General features: G+C 44.8%; 1 protein-coding gene across 1 annotated transcript in view; it reads right to left on the bottom strand.

Moving 5' to 3' along the window:
• Window positions 1–3: 3 nt before the first annotated feature.
• Window positions 4–20788, bottom strand: part of LOC137868563 (zona pellucida sperm-binding protein 3-like) — a 251084-nt gene continuing 230299 nt past the window's right edge. Inside the window, 1 exon segment of the mRNA XM_068705426.1 lies at window positions 4–156. Within this exon segment, the coding sequence (XP_068561527.1) occupies window positions 4–156 (153 nt within the window).

Raw genomic sequence — 20788 nt, 5'->3', positions numbered from 1 at the left:
ATATCATAAAGGGGGGGGGGGGGGGGATTCTTCAGCTGCTGCCTGGCTCAGCGGTGCACAAACCGGGGTCCGGGGACCTTCGAGGGGGCCCGACGCAGCCGAGCGGGGAGTGTAAAACAAGACGCACAAGTGGCTGTGGTTTAAGGTGATGTAGAGCTCAGAGGCGATGTTGCGTGAAATCAGTGTCAGTTCATTATAGTAAGAGCATCTAATCCCTGCTTCTCGTGGGCTGTGGAGGCACAGCTCCCATTGAAAATTCCAGATGCAAATGAGATAAGTTTTACATTTGTTAAATTTGGTGTTTTGTGCGTGAGCTTTGGCATCTGAATTGAAAATCAAAACTCGTAGACTGCTTGTTTTCAGTAAAATGTATATATTGTTCTTGGCATTATTGTCATGAATATTAGATGAATAGCATTTTTAAACTTCATATATACGTTACTTTTTGTAGTGCGTTTATTGGTTATTTTACTATGCCTCAGCCAATCAGACAAAATCTATAATAAGTCATATTTAAGAGAGAAATCTCAGATGTGGGTTCTAATGGTGGTCTGTGAGGGTCATCTGATGGTTCAGTGCTTCACCTCCCTGCTTGCAGGACCTACTGCATCACCACCGACTGCGGCTATCGTACACAAAGTACATGTCGTATCACTGAACTTGAGATTTTAGGGATTCTACGGTCTGTACCGTGCACAAGCAATGATGTCCCTATACGGAAAACAAGTCAGTCTGTCAATCCCTGCTGCAACATTACATCAATCTGACATTTTATAAAAAACACTGAAACGCCAATTCATGCGCACACACACACACACACACACACAAAAGCTGCTTCTGGGGAATATCACTCCTCTTTTCTTCTTGTGAACTTGAAAATGCAAGCAAGTGTGATTTCCCCACCCTGACACCTTCTCACACACACACACTCTCACACACACACACACACACACACACTCTCACACACACACACACACACTCTAACACAAACACACACAGTCTGAATGAATCCCTGCAGCAGCAGGAGCGCGCTGCTGTTTTTAATTGAACAGATAACGGGACTGAATGGTTTTGTCTGCAGTGGAATGGGAAGCTTTTGGAGATTTGTTTCTCCTGCTGCTGCCTGCTGCACCAAGGAGACAAACACCCGGCATCTCTACCCGTCTCTCTCTCTCTCTCTCTCTCTCTCTCTCTCTCTCTCTCTCTCTCTCTCTGCAGTGGTTCAACACCGAAGCATGGGCAGCACGAGACACAGACAGGCATACAAATAGGCATCCAGGCACATATATGGCACGTAGAAAACAGAAACATCAAGTGCTTACCGGCGGGTTTCCTCCAGACTGTTTAAACCCCCCCCCCCTCCCCGGGGCAACCCCAGACACCGTGATCTGCCTCTTTAATTCTCCCTCATCTATCTCTTCACACACTTGTGTCTGCCTTTCCTTCTCCACCTTTTGTTTCCTTCCTCTTCTTCTCTTATCTGTGCTGCTGCTGCTGCATCCTACAGGACCCCCGGTATCCTCCTCTCCATCCCTCCTTCTGCTCTCCACCGGTCTCTACACTGATCTTTTAAGTCTGCCAACCTCTCCACTGATCAATGGACAGCCGGCGAAGCGAGCTCTGCTGCCTCCACCTCCCCCAGCTTTGTGTGTGTGTGTGTGTGTGTGTGTGTGTGTGTGTGTGTGTGTGTGTGTGTGTGTGTGTGTGTTCGCTGCGAGGAGAGGAGGCTTCCAACCCACACACACACACACACACACACACACACACACACCACTCTCCAGAGCTCTCAGCCTCCACAGTGCCTCATCAGTTGACCACTCCACACCCCTACGCATCAATTGTGTGCACACCTACACACACAGTATAGGGCCATTAAAAGCCAAACCCCACATTTTCCTGTCACCTGAAGTAGATTTTATTTTTTTTTGGGGGGGGGGGGGGGGCAGAGGGCGCACGTCTTAAGAAGGGCAGCAGAGCGTCCTCAGGGAAGAGCTCTGAACACCTGTGACTCATGTTGCTTCTCGTGGAGTAGCTCCGTTTACGTGCATAACCAGGTGGCTCGGCGGTTGAACAGGCAGCTCTGGGCCATGCGGCAACTTTCGGGGGGGGGGGGGGGGGGCTCATCTTTTAGTGATGCCATTAATGTAACAGAACATAGCAAAAGTGGTTTATTTTGCATGACACATTAGAACTGAAAAACAGACCAGGAAAAGGGAACAGTGTCGTCGCTCTGCTAAAGCTAATTTTCAGACGGAGAGAATCTGCGACCTGCACTGCAACAGGGGTTATAAATACAGAGCTACACTTATCCTGCACTTCCCTGCTGCGTGTGGCAGAGAAGCCATCAGATGAGAATAAATAGGGGAGATTCAACGGTGGCCATCACCAGGGGTTAAATCTAATAACAGCAAAGAAATTAGCGGTTTGAGCCCCGCGGAGTGCAACGCTTTGACCGAATGTCAGCGAGCTCTGAGAGAAACCGCATTTCAGAGCTTTGAAATGGGATGGAAGGGTAAAAAATAAAATAAAAGATACTTCACTAATGTTACTTTTCAACATTGCATGTTTCATGTGTGCAGCAGATATAAAAAGAAGTGGGTAATGAGCGGTGATTGGCACCATGGCTGAACAGGCAGGGGAAGGCTGATTGACAGGTGACAGATGCCGGGCATAAAACAGCATAATTATTGAGGCAGCGTTGAGAGAGAAAATGAGCTTCGGGCTGCTTTTAATACAGTTACGGTTTTATCTGTGCAAAATGGTGCCAGTATGGCAATAGGGAGACGTAGAGAGGCTGAATGTTGCCTCCAGGAGGAGGTCCTGATTCAAGTCGGTACGGACTTGTGCAAAATTGAGCCAGGAGCAGCATCTTTCCCCAACCTTGATGTTATAACTTCCAATGTATTGTTGGTCTTTATTCTGCTATACAGGCAAAGGATCCACTCTCTGTAGCGTTTGAATCTGACAGAGGTCTTTGTCAGGATGGACTCTCAATCACGCAGATCACAACCACATGAGTGACGAATGTGTTTGTGACTAATATCTTTACAGCTTTTTGATCCAGCGTCTGTCGGAGGTTTTTTTTCCTGATTCGCATCGTCAGTGGCGGACTCCACAATTCCCATTGCCTTGCTACATGCACACCTACCGCTACCGCAGTTTATTGATAAGACATTAAATGTTCCTCATGCAACGTAAACGCCTGCAGGAGTTGCTGTTTCAGATCAGCTGCTCAAAGCCGGCCCTCGAAAGAAAAAGATGCAACAATGGAAGGTGATCACAGATCTCGCAGGCCTCGTGGGGTCATTTGTCAGAGTTTCACTTGCGTCACACACAGTTTGATGAGGACAGCTGCGTCCTGATTTCCACACGGCAACAGAAGCTCTCTAAATCGAAAGCTTCGGCGGGTGCTGCGGGTTATCGGTGGTTCGGAATGGACCGGTTGATTAGCTTCACGGTCGGAGATCACACCGGTGCCAGTTGTTTTCAATTAGGGTGTACATCTGTCCTGTCATGCTAATGAGCCAAAGTTGACCATGAGACAGACAGAGAGAGAAGGGCAGCAGTTCTGGGTTGACTGACAGCGTGCATTTAACCACCGCTTTCTTCTTCCGCGCGCAGGTTGGATGTGAATAAGCGTCCATAAAAGCAAGGACACTCTGAAAAGCCCCGTGGTCTGTAAGTAGATGGCGGCGCGTGGGCGGCTTTGCAAGGCTGAAAACAATTTTCAAACTGCTGGAGATCACGAATAAAGAAGCACTCCCGTGGCTCGTGTGCTGCTGTGTCGCCAGGTGTTGGTCTGACGAACGGAAAAGCAAACCAAAACTGTTCACATGTCAGCGGGTAGAAGAGCGGGGGGGGGGGGGCAAGAATGATTGGATTGCAGCGTTGCTCGCAGAAAGTTGATGTTTAATTTTGCCACGATAAAGGTCACAGTCAGGCACTTGTAATGCGGAGCGCTGGAAGTATTTAATTGTCTGGTGTTTTTTTGCCGCGCCGACATGTGCAATAACGTTGGCCTCAGCTTTACCCTCTCTGTCTTCGGGGTCCGGACCCTGGACCTGCTTCATTTATAAACCGGCAGACTCCGTAATGCTCGGTGGACGTTCATTCAAGCTAATATAGCTCATCTTGAAAACTGAGCTCGTGAGGTTGAGGGGTTGTTTTACAATGAAGAAGAAAAATGTGGTTTGGTTGCAAAGTGAACAGGTTGGACTTGAACAAAAAGAAATCGGCTGCCTCCTCAAACAAATTCTTGCAAGTTGTAATGAAGACCACAGCTGCAGAGGTGGAACCGGGTGTCTTGGGTTCTGGGGAAAAGGTCTCCTCTGGTATCACATTATCATAATAAGATATAACTAAGTACATTTAGGAGTACTGTACTGTACTCAGAGCTAGGGTCAGTAGTGTATTTTCAAAACAGTTTTGTTATATTTTTTTAAAAATTTTCTCTGAACTTCCCGAAAACAATCAATAAATCAAATGCACGCCCTCGCCAGTAGGTCTTACTTTGCATAATTATCCATGTGCTTCTGTTTGCTGCGTGGAGAGTTTGTATTTTCGGAACAATGGCCGTTTGTTTTCAAGACAACGGTTTAGGTCCAATGGGACATCTTCGGACTTTTGGGTTTTCGGAGTAATGGGCAGTTCTCCACTGGGCGAGGTTTTTCTTGTGGATAACTTTAAAAATGTATCTTAGTCTTGCTGGTTTCTCAGACGTTACCTTCCCCAGCTTTAAGTATAATATCGAGGTACTTGAGTATTTCCATTTCATGCTTCTTTATACTATACCGCACTACAATTTAGAGGCACATGTTGTACTTTTTACTACACAAAATGTATGTGAAAGCTTTACTTTTGCAGATTCAGATTAATAATACAAAACATAAATAAACTAATAAATGATGATATATTATTATGGATTAAACTATCCAGCGGTTTATAAAGCAAATCAAATTTGCTCCATGTTCACCAGCTGCAACATTAAAGTAATTTACACATTAATCATTATAATCCAGTCATATAATATACACAATTCTGAAATGGGCAATACTCTGCCAGATGAGTACTTTTACTTTTGATACTTTGAATATAATTAGACGCTAATACTTTGATACTTTCACTTAAGTACAATTTTGAATGCAGGACTTTGACTTTGACTTTTTCTCCCCTGTAATATTGATACTTTTACCGAAGTAAAAGATCTGAGTAGTTTTTCCACCACGGCTTGCTTCATTTCAATGTATTTTCATGCATGTGAGGAATCACAGATGTAATTTATGAGCCCGAGTGTGTCTTTAGCATAATCAGCTCATATGCACATAATGAATGACCCCAGAAATAACACTTGTTAGTTTACATATCTGTTATGCTCATTCACGCAGATGTAGGAAGATGCACCCCTGTGGGTTTCTTTCCCTGAACATTTCCGCAGTACGGATATGATCTGGCATCCTGTGTGTGCGTGTAAAAGCACCCATTTAGTCACGGAGTAGGAGAGGTGGTTCTGTAAACCGGCTGTCTGAGCCCAATTCATTTACATAGGTAATGGTAGGGCTAGGTGCTCAAAAATGTGTGGGGGTGGAAAATATACAATCCTCCAGCAGCATACAAAAACAGCCGGAGAGAGAGAGAGGGGGAAGAAAGACAGAGGGGGAGATGTAGGTGTCAGGCTCCTGAAGCACTCTAAAATGATGGGTAATTACATTTCAAATTACCGATGGGAACAAGAGCGAACTCCCTGACTTCGGTCCGCAAGGGAAATGCATTAAGGGCGCTGGAATCAGCGGGCAATATGTAATTTCTGGAATTCTTGTGTTTAGGCCGCACTGATTTGCATAGCTGAAAATATCAGCTTAAAGGGCCGCTCCACTCAACAACAAACCATGTGTGTTCTGCATCTCATTTTAGGGTACTTCCCGAAACGCATTACACAATTTCATTTGAGTTCTTTTTTTTTTATTTATTTATTTTAGAATCAGCGAGTTGGTCTATATTTCCAATGCGTCGGACGTTTAAAGCTGCACTCGGAGAGATCTTTTCTGGCTGAATATATCACAGTGCTGGTATCTGGTGCTGGTACTGCGCTCTTCTTCTATCTTCTCCGTCTTTGCGGGTACATAGCTGCATTTCTTTATGGCGCCAATAACGCTCATATGTAGCAACAATCTCTGAGTTAGCTTTTTATTAGCTTAAAATGAGCAATCCGGTCATCTACGTTGTCTCTCAACTGCAATCTCTCGTCTCTGACATCTCTCCATACTAATGACTTTTCTACTTCTGCAGCAGTGAACGCTTCATATCAGCTAAGAACAATCTTTAATCCTTCCAAGGCGCCGTTAGAAATAATTAATAAAAGCGAATGAAAATCCAAATAATTTGATCAAATTAGACTGTGGCCTTCTGGGAAGTAGATGCTCAAACCGAAGCTGCTGCAGAATAACTTCTCCGCATGTGGTTATATTCCAGTCTGAGGTGTTTTTTTTTTTTGCCCCACTGTATTTCTTTTCATTTTCTCGCGGCTTCTTGGCTGACTGGTCAGCTTGTTGCTATGGAATGTGTTGTGGGACAAAAGGAAAGGAGATCCAGAAACTCAGTGACCTCCTGGAGAGGCCTCACTCTCTTTCTCCCACTCCCTTGCTCCTCTCCTCTCACTCAATCTGTCCTCTCTCTCTCTCTCTCTCTCTCTCTCTCTCTCTCTCTCCCCCTCCCCCCCCCCCCCCCTTCTCTCTACATCCAAAACTTGTTTTCCCTCTGCTCGTCTTGCTTTCTCTCCGTCTCACTATTTCTCTCTGTCAGGCGGCTACTTTGATGTGCTTCTGTGCCCAGGTACTCTCGCTTGGCCTCCTCCTTTCCCTCTCTCTCTTACACACACACACACACACACACACACACAGACACACAGGCAGCCTTAAACACACACATTCTCACAAACAGGAATGTGTGGGAATCTCCCTCTGGCTACCGCTGTAACCTGCATCAGAAGCTGGTGAAGGGCCAAGAAGCCAACAGACCCAGGAGACGAAATGCAAATAGTGGAGAAGCTGGTTGGCTGCCTGGTTGAGATCAAAGATCCTCTCCACATAGCTCAGCTCTACTAGACATGCATGAACAACATTCGCTTCCACACACAGTCTGCACGTGTGTGTGTGTGTGTGTGTGTGTGTGTGTGTGTGAATTTGTGTAGGTGTGTGTATGTGTTTGCACATGCATGCATGCCTTGTGTGTGTGTGTGTGTGTGTGTGTGTGTGTGTGTGTGGGCTAACCAGCAGCAGGGTTGTGGGGGTGCGACTGTGAGCACAGCAACATTCAATTTGGCACGAGTTCATACTTTCAAGGAATTTGCGCTTTAGGCAAACGAGTCACGCTGAATAAATGATAACTGACCTCGGAGGGGGGGCAGTTTTTGAACATGCGCTCTAAATGAGATCAATCACATCTTTTTTTTATGTTATGGTTTTCTCTGCAGAGAAAATGTGTGTTTAATTATGCCCGAGAGCTTCGGCGCAGTTTCATCTGTCTCCAGCTGTGCGCCATCACCTGCGTTTTCTAGATTGAACTGTTCAAAATCGATGACTGACCGCAGGTCTCACACTGTGAGGCAGTTTATTTTAAACACCGGGCTGTTTGAACCGGCTAGCTGTAGCGTGGGTGAACTCAGAGAGGTGGAGCTAAGAAGCGGTAAACGACAGCAGGATGCATATTCTCCAACCGCGCCTACGTTTTGTTGGGGTGGGCGTGGTCACGTGGCCACAGTGGAATAAGGCCTCCAGTAACATGACATGAAGTCACCCTCGCCCTAAAGTCACAAAGAAGCAGCATTTTCAGAGCAATTTTCTTCTGCAATTTGATGTTATGTTTGCAGGGAGGGATCATCATTTTAAAAATTGCAAATCAGTTGGATACAAAGTACCAGTCGGGGAGAATTTTACAGTATGCCATCTGTTCGAGCATACAGATGCACTATCATCCAGGATTTTATTTAAATCCTTTTTTTTTTTACATAAAAAAACAATAAAGTGAAGTCATTCTTTTAGCTTTATTGGGACATTTAAGGCATTTCTGTTATTCTTCATAATATGCTCATGCAGCAGGATCATCCACTGCTGAATGTAATCAATCCATATGGTGTGATTGTGAAGTGTGTATCATGAGAGTTAATCATATGTGAAGACGGGAGTAAATCTCTCAAAGCACAGTGTGTGATGTTTTAACGTTAGTAGCTCATGGTTTCTATGTAGAAACCGAACCGGGTCGTTAGAGAACGGGGAGCTGAGTGACACATGAACAAATTTGGTTAACCAAAATTAGAATAGAATAGACTGTGCACAATATTGTAATTTTTTTTTTTTGCCATCCACCTCTGGCAAATTTGCCTCGGAGAATGTGTGCTGAGGTACAGGAAGGTACTGTACATTCTGCTTTTAATTGGATTCAAGTGCCTAAAAATAAAAAAAAATAAAAAAAGGTGCTGAAGTGCATAAATGAGTTGAAGAGCAGCAAACAATTTAGATTTGCAGTTACGATAGCCTGTGAAAACACTACATGAGCATGAATACAAAATATAATAGATAAATAAAAAATAAGGGAAGAATTTATTTCAGAAATAATAAATTCTTCTGGACCTGACATCTATGCATGTAGAAGAACATGAGCATTTAATAACATCTCGTATTTTCATGTGGGCCATTCCTCATTTTCCACATATTCCATATTTTTTATTTATATTTCATCATTCAGTACATTCAATATAGAGGATATGATCAGTTAAAGTGTTGAGTGTTGATACTTTAAAAAAGTCACTTTATTTTCTTTTCCAAAGACGATTAATCTCACTTTGTCAGAAAAATAGACGGTCAGATAAATAGATGGGAACCTTAAGTATTCACTGTATTACCACCCACTATGGAGACAGATTCATCGCTATGCAGAGTCGGAATTTCATGCATACTGAAACGTTTCCGTGTGTGTGTGTGTGTGTGTGTGTGTGTGTGTGTGTGCGCGCGCGCGCATCTTGTGTATCTTGTGTACAACAGAAGCGAACGGGAACACATGGGGCGCGGGGGCGTCTTCTGGCACAGAACAGAACTGAACAGCCACATCGCCTCCTTTACAACAAAGACGAGAAACGTTACATTTCATATCTGCCAGCAAGATTCTCGACACGACAATCGAAGAATGCCAGTTACGACTATTAGCACTTCGTAGCAAAAGAGTCGGAACGTTCAGTGCGGTTTCATGATTGAGTTTCTTATGAATTACATGTATCGAGCGGTAACCGTGTCGAACAATGGGAGTCACAGAACTTCGAGGCCAAATCAAAGAATCAATCCTCAGCTAATCCTCTTTTATTGGAGCTCCTGTTTGCAGAGAAAGACATTGTGTAAAACTTTCATATGCTTGTTTCCCTTGACAGGGTGGACAAGCAGAAACTGCACTCACACACGCACACACACACACACACACACACTGGCTATTGAGTGCAAAGTGAATCATCCTTCCAAACAATATCTTTGTCAAACACACTGGCCTTGACAGATAGACATCGGCAGATTCGCAGAGCCATGGCAACAGTCAAGTGTGAATCCCGCTGATGAGAAGAGTGTGTTTGTGCTTTGCAGAAATTGGTTGGTTAATTCCTGCGTGGAGTCTGCTGCAACTGCTGAGAGGAAAGAGCTGCCAAACGCAACACAGATAGAGAATTCAATTCCATTAATAATAATTAAATAAAAGGAACCCGTTGTTGGCGTGCACAGAGAATTCACAATGAGAACAAAATAACAAAATCAGTTAATTCTAGTAATTAATGGTGCTAACACATCGGCTGTGGGGTTTTGCAAACTAAAAGTAAGCAAAAGATTACATTCATGCGATATTCTGTTTATCCCATTTTCATGTGTCAGTCAGCAACATGTGACGGATCGCAGTTTCAACTTTCAAACCTTGCCAACACCTCTTGTGTTTTCTGAAACGGAGTGACGAGAGATACGCCCACTCCTGGTGCATATTTGCATCTAAATCGCATATATTTAGAATCCTGGTGAACCAAATCGAAGCAGCTATTTCTTGCGTCTTTAAGGATGATGATTAACATATTCGTCTTTCTTCCCTCCCGCCAGAAAAATGTAACATGGCAGCGGGTCCCCTCCCTGTACCTGCAGCCGCTCTAGAAGCCTTATAGAGCAGAAACTATGAGCGCTGCAAAATATGACGACGGCTTTGTAAAAGTTTGGGGGGGGGGGGGGTATGGCAGAATAGCACACACACACACACACACACACACTCTCACTTTGGACAAGAGTCAACAAAAGCTGAGCGTGGGTGGAAGTGGTGAAGAGGAGGAAAAGGTGGAGGCGGAGGAGGAGGCAGGTGATGAAGGAGAAAGGCTGTTTTCAGATCGGGTCTGATGCCGGGGGCGTTGAGGCGGAGGCCCATTACCCGACAAACAGGGAGAGTCTGCAGGATCAGATGAATGAATGCTGGACTTTATCATGTAAATGACCGGAGATGAAAAAGTCAGAAATGTAGCTCTGTTAAAGTGCTCCAGTAAGTCTGACTTCGTGTCATCGCATATAATCATACGCGGCGCAGAGCAATTCCATTCATTTAACCTCAGCATGTAGGAGCAGTGGGCGAGCTCAGTAATGTTTGATTATTGTTATTTACCAAAGATGTCAGTGTGTTGGTTCATTTTGTAAAAAGATAAAAAAAAAAAAAAAGGAAATAGAAATGAAACACCAGAGTATGGTATACATTTTGTACCTTGTCATTTGCAAGTGGTGCCTTCGTCATTGCAAGTGTGTTCAAATTGGGGCTCTTATTTTTGATTTTATGAAATTATCACATTGACAGAAGTATGCAGACCCTTATATGTCACTTGAAGTTTAGCTCAGGTGCCTCCCATCTCTCTTGATCCCCTTCAAGATGTAAGAAGTGAAGCTTTTTTAGAGAAGGGTCTGACTACTTTCTGATGCACTTTAAGAGCACAGTTAAACTACAGGGGGGGGGGGAAACGGCGGAAAGGTTCAGCTCCTTATCTTCAGTTAAAGATGCAACGCGTGCCACTCCGGTGTGGAACTCATCATCAGTCGATCCCTTTTAAATGTCATACTTTAGCATCAACAAATGAGAGCCTGTTGGTGCTAATTAGTAGCTAAAGTTGACAGTGTTCATTTTGGAAGCGTCCCCCCCCCCCCCCATCTGCTGTTAGATCACACTCTTAAAAACTTGAGCTGTGTTTGTGGAAGGCACTTTTGGTTTTGTGCCATGAGGGAGAAACCGCAGAAAAACAAAAAATCTGACCCCGGCTGCAGAATCAATTTCTCCGAGGCTCATTGAGAGAGTGCTTTCACTTGTGTTGCAAAGTCAACTCCACACCAGTCACGACTCGCATTTATATGTGTGCGATGGCTTTGTACACCACCCTCCCCCCCACCCCCCTCCTATTGTGCTACTCTCACCTGTATGTGTGTTGGAGGGATGGATGGAGAGAGCGAGAACGGCGGAGTCGGAGAGCGGTGGAGACAATGGAGGTGGAGAGGGGGAACAGACTGGGAGAAAGAGAGCAAATGATAGCCAAACCTGCGAAGAGATCAGCACTGCTACGAATAAACATGAAGTGCTCAGCCCACGCCGAACCTCTCTGTTGTTTCTCCTAAACATGAACACATCGGTGCGTCCACTTTTTCTCACGCGTATACATAAAAGAGAAACGCGCTAATATCTCATACATAATAAAGGTTTTAAACAGTATACTGTTGAATGCTGAAATACAGAAGCTGTCCCGTTTCCAAGATTATTTAACCATTTCGAAGCCAAAGAAAATAATCAACACAGTGTTCATGCCGGTATTGATTTTTTATTTTTTCCTCCTCTAACTTCATCCTAACTCGGGGGTCATGACACACGCTTCTTCCCTTTTTTTTGTCAAGCATCAAGGTCAACAGTGAGGAGTTTGGCTGTCAAGATTTAAATAAACACACTCCTCTCTCAGAAAGTAGGCTCCGCTCCCATCAAGCGCTGCTGTTGCCACGGCAACGGCTGGAGAGCAGTCATAGGTGGGCGGCGATGCCCGGCAGCTATCCGTCTGGAGGGCTCTCATTGGGCTCTCCACGGTTCCCCATAATCCTTTGCGGCATTGCTTACAGATCCCACTCCGAATGTGACCCGATGAGGAGGTCAAAGAGGAGGTGGAGGCGTGTGTGTGTGTGTGTGTGTGTGTGTGTGTGTGTGTGTGTGTGTGTGTGTGTGTGTGTGTGGAATTTCACAATATTTCTTTTGTTGAATTCATAAGCTGATAATGTCATTTTACATGAGGTATTGAACGATGCGTTGAACAGGATGAGACAGGTGTAGAGTACGTTTAGCTGCTGTAGCGAGACGTGATAATTATGGAGAAAACTGTGTGACGGAGAGGCGGAGAAAAAAAAGCAGGTTTCCAGCATGTGAGTTGAAGTAAACAGTCTGAGAAGACCAACTGTGAAACCAGAGAATGAGGATTAGACACTCACAGCACCAGAGCTAAAAAAAACTGTGTTTAAGCTTAATCTTGTTGTAAAAAGTATACGAGCGAAACCTTCGTCAGAGTGTGTTTTGATTACAGGGTGAATGAATTGATATGTACATATCTTTAATCAGCCTGGTCTCACTTACGGAGTGAGTTTGAGTTTAAGTTTGCAAATGCCATCCTTCCACCGACATTCATGGTCCCCAGAGGACGAACCATCAGGACTACGGCCCTCGACTTTTTCCTCCAGCGCCACCAGCAGGTCCATGTTTCCACTTATCCCGGGGAATCTTCTCAATAACTACAAGGTAGATTTGGCACAAGACATTCGTTGTTCCCAGAGGATGAGTCCTACCGACTTTGGTGGTCCCTGAACCTATAAATAGTCATCCTTGTACTTGTACTGCTTTCTTTCTGCTTTTGTATTTTTAGAAGCTAAGTACGACAGCATAATGTGCGGGTTATACAGTCGTACTGCACATAATGTAAAATTATCTGTCAAACAACATGTCATGAAATGTCATTACCTCTGTAATTTGCCGCCATATATATTTTTTTTTTCCAGGATATCATGTGGCTAATTGAGGGGAATTCATCACTTCTAACAGTGTGCAGCACTGAGGTTTCCTCTTGAACTGTGCTCTTTCTGTTTTTAGTTTTATTCAGTAGTGCAATGGTGTCCGCTTTCCCCAAAGTCATTTCGTTCATTGCTTGTTGTCGGTCCATAGATAGAGGTTTTTCCCTTTAAAAAAAAAAAAAAAAAAAAAAAAAAAAGCATGCCACAGGCAAAATATATGGCTGAGAAACACATGCTTTAGCTTATTGTGCTGCGCTTTTATAGCCTGCATATTGTATTTCTAAAGTGAAGATGCCAGAAAACAAATTCCAAGATATGCTTTATTCAATATAGTGTCTTCGGTGAATTCCCAGGTGATCCAGGTGATATTTGCGCTGCTGAGTCGCAGCAAATGCTCTGTGAGCTCTAGCGCTCCACCAGTAAGGCTCGGGATCCGTGTGAGACATTTTCTCGAGCGTGTTTTTCGTTGGGCCTGGTTTCCCACGGCGGGGTGGTCGCCCGGTGTCCAGTTTCAGGTAGCCCTGGCTGTTCCCAGAACGTGAGCGGGCAGGAGCGCTGGGAGCCATACCGGGACACTTCGGGGTCAGTTAAATTCCCGGCATTCCTCACATAGTCCCTTTGAGGGGAAAGCAAATAGAGAGGGGGTTTAACGGCCCCCCCTCTCACACCTCCAACCAGGGCGAAGAGGGGAAACGCAGTGTTGGTATCAGGGCTTATCACAAGATAACAGCAGTACCATGCCGGGCTGGGGGTCAATTCTCCTTAATACACAGAAAAAGAACCCGCTAACACCCACTAACACCTGGTGCGATGCTGTGTGAACGCTTGTCGTTAATTAATTACTATAATCACCTCAAAGCGAACCGGACTCCAGACAGACAACTGACATTGTACCTCGCTGATTGTCGAAACGAGCGTCATTCAAACTCAACGGGAAACAAAATCAAACCCGTCTTTGTTAGTCTCTCCACCGCTCCGACACTCACCGACTGTGATTAGGTCGAAATTAAAACTTGATTCATCGCGTTAGATGTGAAGAGTAACTGTCGTTACATGCTCTCCTCCAGGCGACCGAACCCCATTGACAGAAACGGTAATAACACACTTCATCCAAACTCGACCGATACAAAATAAAACTCATCGAAACCATCTCCGTTAGTCTCTCCACTGTCCCGACAGGCCGCTTGTTTCCTGGCAATGAGGAAGGAGTCTATCGCCTATTTTAAGCGGGTTTCCTCGTGTTTAAAAACATGTACATATACGTACAAGTATACACTTTTAGACAAAGACGTTTCTATCGTCATGTGAGCCGCAGTTTAAATTTGAAGCTGTAATGCTGCCAGGCTGCCTTGTTGGCAGAGCTGATCCCTTCCTCTTTCACAACTAAGGCCGTTTTAGCGTTTCAGGGAAAATACTGAACTTCAATCCATCCTTGGGTAAAATACAAGCCCTTTATTCAATCAGCTATAGCCGTGGCCTTGCGAGCACACTGCATCCAAGAAAATCACCAGCAGTCCATTATGTCCTATAGAGCTGCGTGACCAGGGGAAACTATTAAAGCTGGTGTGTGGGCGGTCAGCAAGCTCGAGAAGGAAAGTTAACCGCTGCTGAAATTGTCACATTCGCTGGTAAAAGGCTTCTTCTTCCACACCGATGTGACTTCAACAGTTGTTGCAGTGGGGGGCTGCTTTATTTCCCTGCCTGTAGGGGGCGCACCATGGGCCGTGTTTTCAGATGCTTTTTTTAGTTAATCAACGATGTTGCCAAAGGAGCTGCAGAAACAGTCACCACCAGCACTGTGGTCAGTAAAAACACTGTGATGGAAGGAAAAGCGAAGCACGCCGAAAGGACTAACTAAGTGCTAAAAGCGGTGTGGCTGATTACATGCAGTGGATGCAATCAGAGCCTATTGTACTGCCCACTAGGCAGTCAGGAGAGGAGGACTCATCAGTGGAGTTAGTCACAATGGGACCGTGAGGATCCTGTGGCTCAGTTTGGACACAAGACACACTCGGACTGATCACTGCACCGTTGTTGTTGACAGGGTGGAAGAGAGGAGAGGTTTAGCATTTAGGCATAAGAGGAAACACTTTCACAGACCCGAGGTCACAGGTGTTGGGTGCAACTGCCAAAAGCTCTTCACCAACATCACGGCACCGCCCACACTGTTTGATTGACAGGTGATCTCTGGGAAAAGCGCAGCGCAAACACCCAGGAACGGATGAGCTCCGAGTGCCAGACAGAATAAACACAGCAAATAAACAACGCCGAGGAGCTGAAGGGTTTCAGAGGAGGGTTGCACCAACACGACTTTAACCTGGGCGGAAGAGCGATCAATAATTCAACACAGCTAAAGGATAATTCCATTTTTCTTCCTGGATTTGGGTTTGATTTTTTAAACTTGTTGAGTTGAACAAAAGTTAGAGGGCATTTCCACGATGGTGGGAGCTTAACTGATCCCCTTTCCTTGCCCAATTTCCCCTTTCCTTCCTGTCACATGTTGCATGCGACGGCACACAGGACGACTAGTGTGGCCTTAGGAGTGTGCATGTAACGAATTCAGACATCTGTGTGTGTGTGTGTGTGTGTGTGTGTGCATGGAAACGCATGCCGCATACCAATTACAATTCAGACTGCAGCAGAGAGGCACAAAACTGCACAACACTTGAATGCGAAAAGCACCGAGTAACTTACGCATCTGTCGCTCAGTCTGGCGTCTTCTGCGATATGCTGATTTATTTATTGTTTTTAAAACTTTTTTTTTTTTTTTTAATTTATGAAGCGAGTGTGATGGGAAGGGCTGAACAAATGCTCCAACAGATAAGTGAGATTTATTATCACATTATAAATACTTTTTTTGGCAAGGTTTGAAGGGGATTACTTTTCTCTGTTCTCTTCTCCCCCCTAGTGGAGAGTTTGAATAATTACAGCTGCTTGTTTTGTGCCTCCTCCAAGGTTGTTACTGTGCAGTTTGAAGCCTCAGACTGAGAGCAAACACCAAGCACAGACACAAGTGTTTGCTTTTCTGTGCTCATGGAGGAGTTCGTCTAAGAGAGGAAAGCGTAGTGTGTGTGTGTGTGTGTGTGTGTGTGTGTGTGTGTGTGTGTGTGTGTGTGTGTGTGTGTGTGTGTGTGTGTGTGTGTGTGTGTGTGTGTGAGAGCATTCAGGCACTCTCAGATATTCATATACAAGGCGTGTTCCACTACTTGGTCTTATCATAACCCAGCTACTGGTTTAAGATGCTGGAAGACAGGGTTGGATCCTTTACACACTTTGAGAACCTGGAGCTGTGAACGTAATCGAATAACATCACGGTCTGCCTCCCTCTAGTGTCAAGAGAGCAGATGGAAGAATTATACACAAATATTTGTGTTCTTTTTTAGAACGGTGCACTTAATAAACATGCAAAGACTGTGTTGGTTGATTTTCAACTCAATGAAATTGCATTGTGGGATTGTTAGCAGAGCGTAGACAACATGCCATGGACACTTTTCAGGGCACTACATAGATCATGGACACTTAAAATCTGGCACTTAAGTGAGAGGGCTAAATATAGCACGCTATATATTAAATAAGGAGTGACATCCCATATTAGTTTAGTGTGGTAGGGTGCGAATGATTGGAAATAAACACTTAACACATCCATATAGCCTCAGGTGACATATTTCAGACTTGTAAAGTACTCAACTTGCAAAGTGGAACTTCTTTATAGAGAGTAAATAGTCCCCCGGTCGAGTATCAAGGACACATTCTCATGACGGACAACTTAAAGTCATGCACTGCAAAATGTTTGATTTCCTGTGTGTTAAAGGGGTTTCTATCCACTGCCACTGGAGGGCAGTGTACATCTTTACTACCCCATCCTTTCCTCCTCTCTCTCTCTCTCTCTCTCTCTCTCTCTCTCTCTCTCTCTCTCTCTCTCTCTCTCTCTCTCTCTCTCTCTCACTGTTTCATGAATATCTCCCTTCCAATGATCATATTAAGGCCCTGCTCGTCACACACACACACACACACACATTGATAATCACACAATATGCTACCTTCTGGAACTATCTCCCTCCGGAATACAAACCAGCAGCGCGAGGTAAAAACGAAGACGCTGTACAGAACAGACCTCGACCACCTGGGCCTCACTTTGCGTGTTGGTCCACTTTAGTCAGGTGTAGCAGTGAAGATGCTCAGGTTTGATATGCTTTGTGGCAATCAACAGGCTACACTCAATGTCACTTTAATTCACACCAGGCACACGGAGGCCAGAGCCAGGAGGATTTGCGAAAGCTCCGCTACCTCAGACATTCTCCGGCGCTGATGCTAATGGAGACTGATAGCGCTGGGATTTTTAGTTCCTCGTCTCCCCGTTAATTGCCTGACTCAGACGTCAGAGTGGCATCTTTACGAGTGATGATAATCAAGACCAAAGCAGCTGGCGAGGCAGCGTCTGATGTTATCACTGCGAGCGCAGTGAAAAGACTCACAGCTAATCCTCGTCTTGGTACAGTACGTTTCATTTTAACCGTGCCTCTGGACCAGACCGGGAGGTTCTGGAATGGAAGATTTCGTCAACTTGGGTCACGGTTTCATTTGTCACACTTGTTGCTGCTTTGCAGACGATTGCAAACTGCAAGTAGAGATATAAATAAATAGCAAAATATCTATTTATTTAGCTGTAAGTATGTTTATTAACTCATTTAACCTGGACAGGTTGGCTGAGAGCTCACTCTTATTTCCAGGAACAGCCTGGAGGAAAAGATGGAGGGAGGGACACACATTCACACCTGGGAGCTGCCCAGTACAACCTCAGTCTCACAATGTTGACCAGTGAGCAGATCCACGGGGGGGGGGGGGGTTGGTCCCAACTGCACCAGAGACTGTTTCTGTTGTTCCTCTTTACCCAAGTGTTTGAACAAGTCCACCTTTCTGGCCACGAGGCTACTGCTGCATTAACACTTTACCCAAATGTATCCAGAGAGAAGCGGGTCTGCAGTATTGCACACTGTGCGTTATTTGTAGTTGATAGGATAAACCATGTAAAAACACTGATATGGTGAGTTAACTATTATCATATCAGCGTCTAACTGCAACACAGAATCAGTCCTCTGCAAAAAGCCATATTTATTCTACAATATATGTGATGATGTCATCATTTTACTATATTTGCTGTACCTGGATTTGCTTGCACGTCAGTGTCTGAACAGGGTCTGAACAGTGCAGAAGTGCCTTAAACTTGCATTCTTTCTAATGGCCATCAGGGGGCGACTCCTCAAAAAGAAGTCTGGTTGTATGGAAGTCTAGTCTAAAATGACTCTACTTCTCTCTTGATTTTTTTTACCTCAGTAAACATTGTAAACGTGAGTTCATGGTCTCAATCTCTAGTTTCAAGTCGTAGTGCCATCCTCTCGTGTCACCTCAGATTGCAAAAAAAAAACCAACCAAAAAAAGCCGAATTCGAGGCTGGAAAACATCCACCAATGGGTGATGTCACGGCGACTGCGTCCACTTCTTCCATTAAGTGAAATGTACTGAACGCACACCAGGCCGTGATATATTTTCTGTGTACTTTTGGGTGTTGCCACGTAGGAAAATGCGAAGGAAGCGTCCCGGGAAGCTGTGATAGCCTTAGAAAAGTATGCAAGCCTCATTTAACAACTGTCTGAATGTGGCAAACCCCACCCATCTGCGTCTCAAAGTAGATTAAAACAAGCACAAAGAATTTATTTTCCCAGTTACTATTTCACCCAGGCCTGGTGGAGGACAGACCGCACGGCCCAGTCACGGTGTCAGGACAATCCAATAAGCCCGCTATGAAAGTCAACCACGAAAAACAGGCGACCGCGGCAGCGCCGTAGGCCTTCAACCCTCAAGCCGACTGCTGCAGAGGGGGACGCTGCAAAACCCAAGATCATAAAAGTCAAGCGTCTCATTTAATGCCACGGACTGGATGCAAACAAAAACAAAAGATGAAACGTGCGCGTTGTCATCAAAAGATCTTTTGGCCTGTTATTGTGAAAGAAAAATGTGTTGTGGGTTAGAAAACTGCAGTCGTGGACTCAGATTAGTGTCAATGAGGTTTGACCAAAATAAAGTGATATCACCAGTCGCCAGAATCCAATCCCAGATTTAAAGAAGATCAAATTGAAGTTGACGTCTGAGGTAAATAAAAACGAAGGAATATAGCTAGTGAAGAGGTAGATTTTCATTAATAACTTCAAAAATGTTTTGGTTGATACCATCTGCTTATTCATGTTTCATTCTTCAGCTGCTTGGCTACCGGCTGACACGTAGCGTAAAATCATATTCCTGAAGGTGTTCAGCCCTGTCATTATAGCCGCCTAGCTAACTACTCTGCTTCTGTATGTCCTGTGTGTTTTTATTGTACATTTCCATGCAGTTATACATGTGTGTGTGTGTGTGTGTGTGTTGCCAGGGGGTCATGTGAGCCCATCTCATTGTTTTGGGCCCACGGGCTCAAACAGCTGTGGATTGTTAGGGTCAGCCTTGCGTTAAAGCGGAGCCATGGGACGAGAGGGGGAGGAGTGGGGGAGGCGAGGGGTTCGCGAGGATGCTGACAGTGTGTGTGTGTGTGTGTGTGTGTGTGGGGAGGGGGGTTTGGAGGGGTCTCATAAACCCAGGGCTCAGCCTACGTTCAGCAGAGCACCAATAAAAACAAACAATAGTTGCTTCCTAATCGTGCCCTAGTGGGACACACACACACACATAACCACACACACTCTTACCTCTTCGGGCCGTTACCTGTCAGGCCTTGATGAACCTTCTCCGTGGAAACACACCAAACCTAAATAAAAAGGCTTTCACGTGTTTTTCGGCTGTGTCTAATTGCTGGGCTATGGCTTATCTTGCGCAGATAAAACTGCCACGTCACCTTTTTTTTTTTTTTTTTTACAGGAACCGATATAGCTCAACCAGACAGGGTGGGGATAAAGTCGCTTTATAGTTACTGGCTTTTGTCAAAAAAAAACAGAATGGTGAATGTATCTCTGGTTAGATTTGCTGAGTGTCTTCTTGAAGGAGGTTTGTTTTTGCGGTGAGATAATGAGAAGACGAAGCGTGCGAGTGTGTCTGCAGTTGTTTGTGAGCACTTTATGTATTTCTCTAGACCCAGAGAAATACATAAAGTATTCTCTACACCCTGCTACTCCAACCGGCCTGAAACAAAGATAGAAATCACTTCTCCTCCGTTGCTCGAGGTCCAGCAAATGTTCCAGATGTGATGTTCTGTTCTCTAAAGCAGAGAACTGGGCAAGATCAACTTGTCCTGTTCATTTTCTACATCCCTTCAAGGAACTCTTGATGCGGAAAGAGATAAAGTTGAACTGCAGTCTACGGTTACAGATCGACTCGGGCAGTTTAATTGTGGTGATCAATAGACCCAACTCTTCTCCCTCCTCCTCTTGGTCCGTTCATTATTCCTTCCATGGCTATCGTTTTTTTTGTCTTCTGAAACCCTCTTTACGGAGACTATACACAGGTTTGAACACAAAGGGTTTAAGATGCATGATTAACGGAAACACGGCAAATGAGCATATTAGTGCCGACTCATGGCCTTTCCACTAGCGGTGCCCTCAGGGACAACCTTCAGTCTCATCGTCAGGCTTGAAGAATTGTAGAATTGCTTTGTGTAACGCTAATCTGTTGTATTGTCCCTTTTAAAAAGTCCATCATAGAAAATGATAGGCATGAATTAGCAT

This window comes from Cebidichthys violaceus, unplaced genomic scaffold (genome assembly GCF_023349555.1).
Source record: "Cebidichthys violaceus isolate CVI_PGR_0920_01 unplaced genomic scaffold, fCebVio1.0.p SCAF_118, whole genome shotgun sequence".
In the NCBI taxonomy this organism is placed as follows: Eukaryota; Metazoa; Chordata; class Actinopteri; order Perciformes; family Stichaeidae; genus Cebidichthys; species Cebidichthys violaceus.
This window is presented reverse-complemented; position numbering and strand designations above follow the sequence as displayed.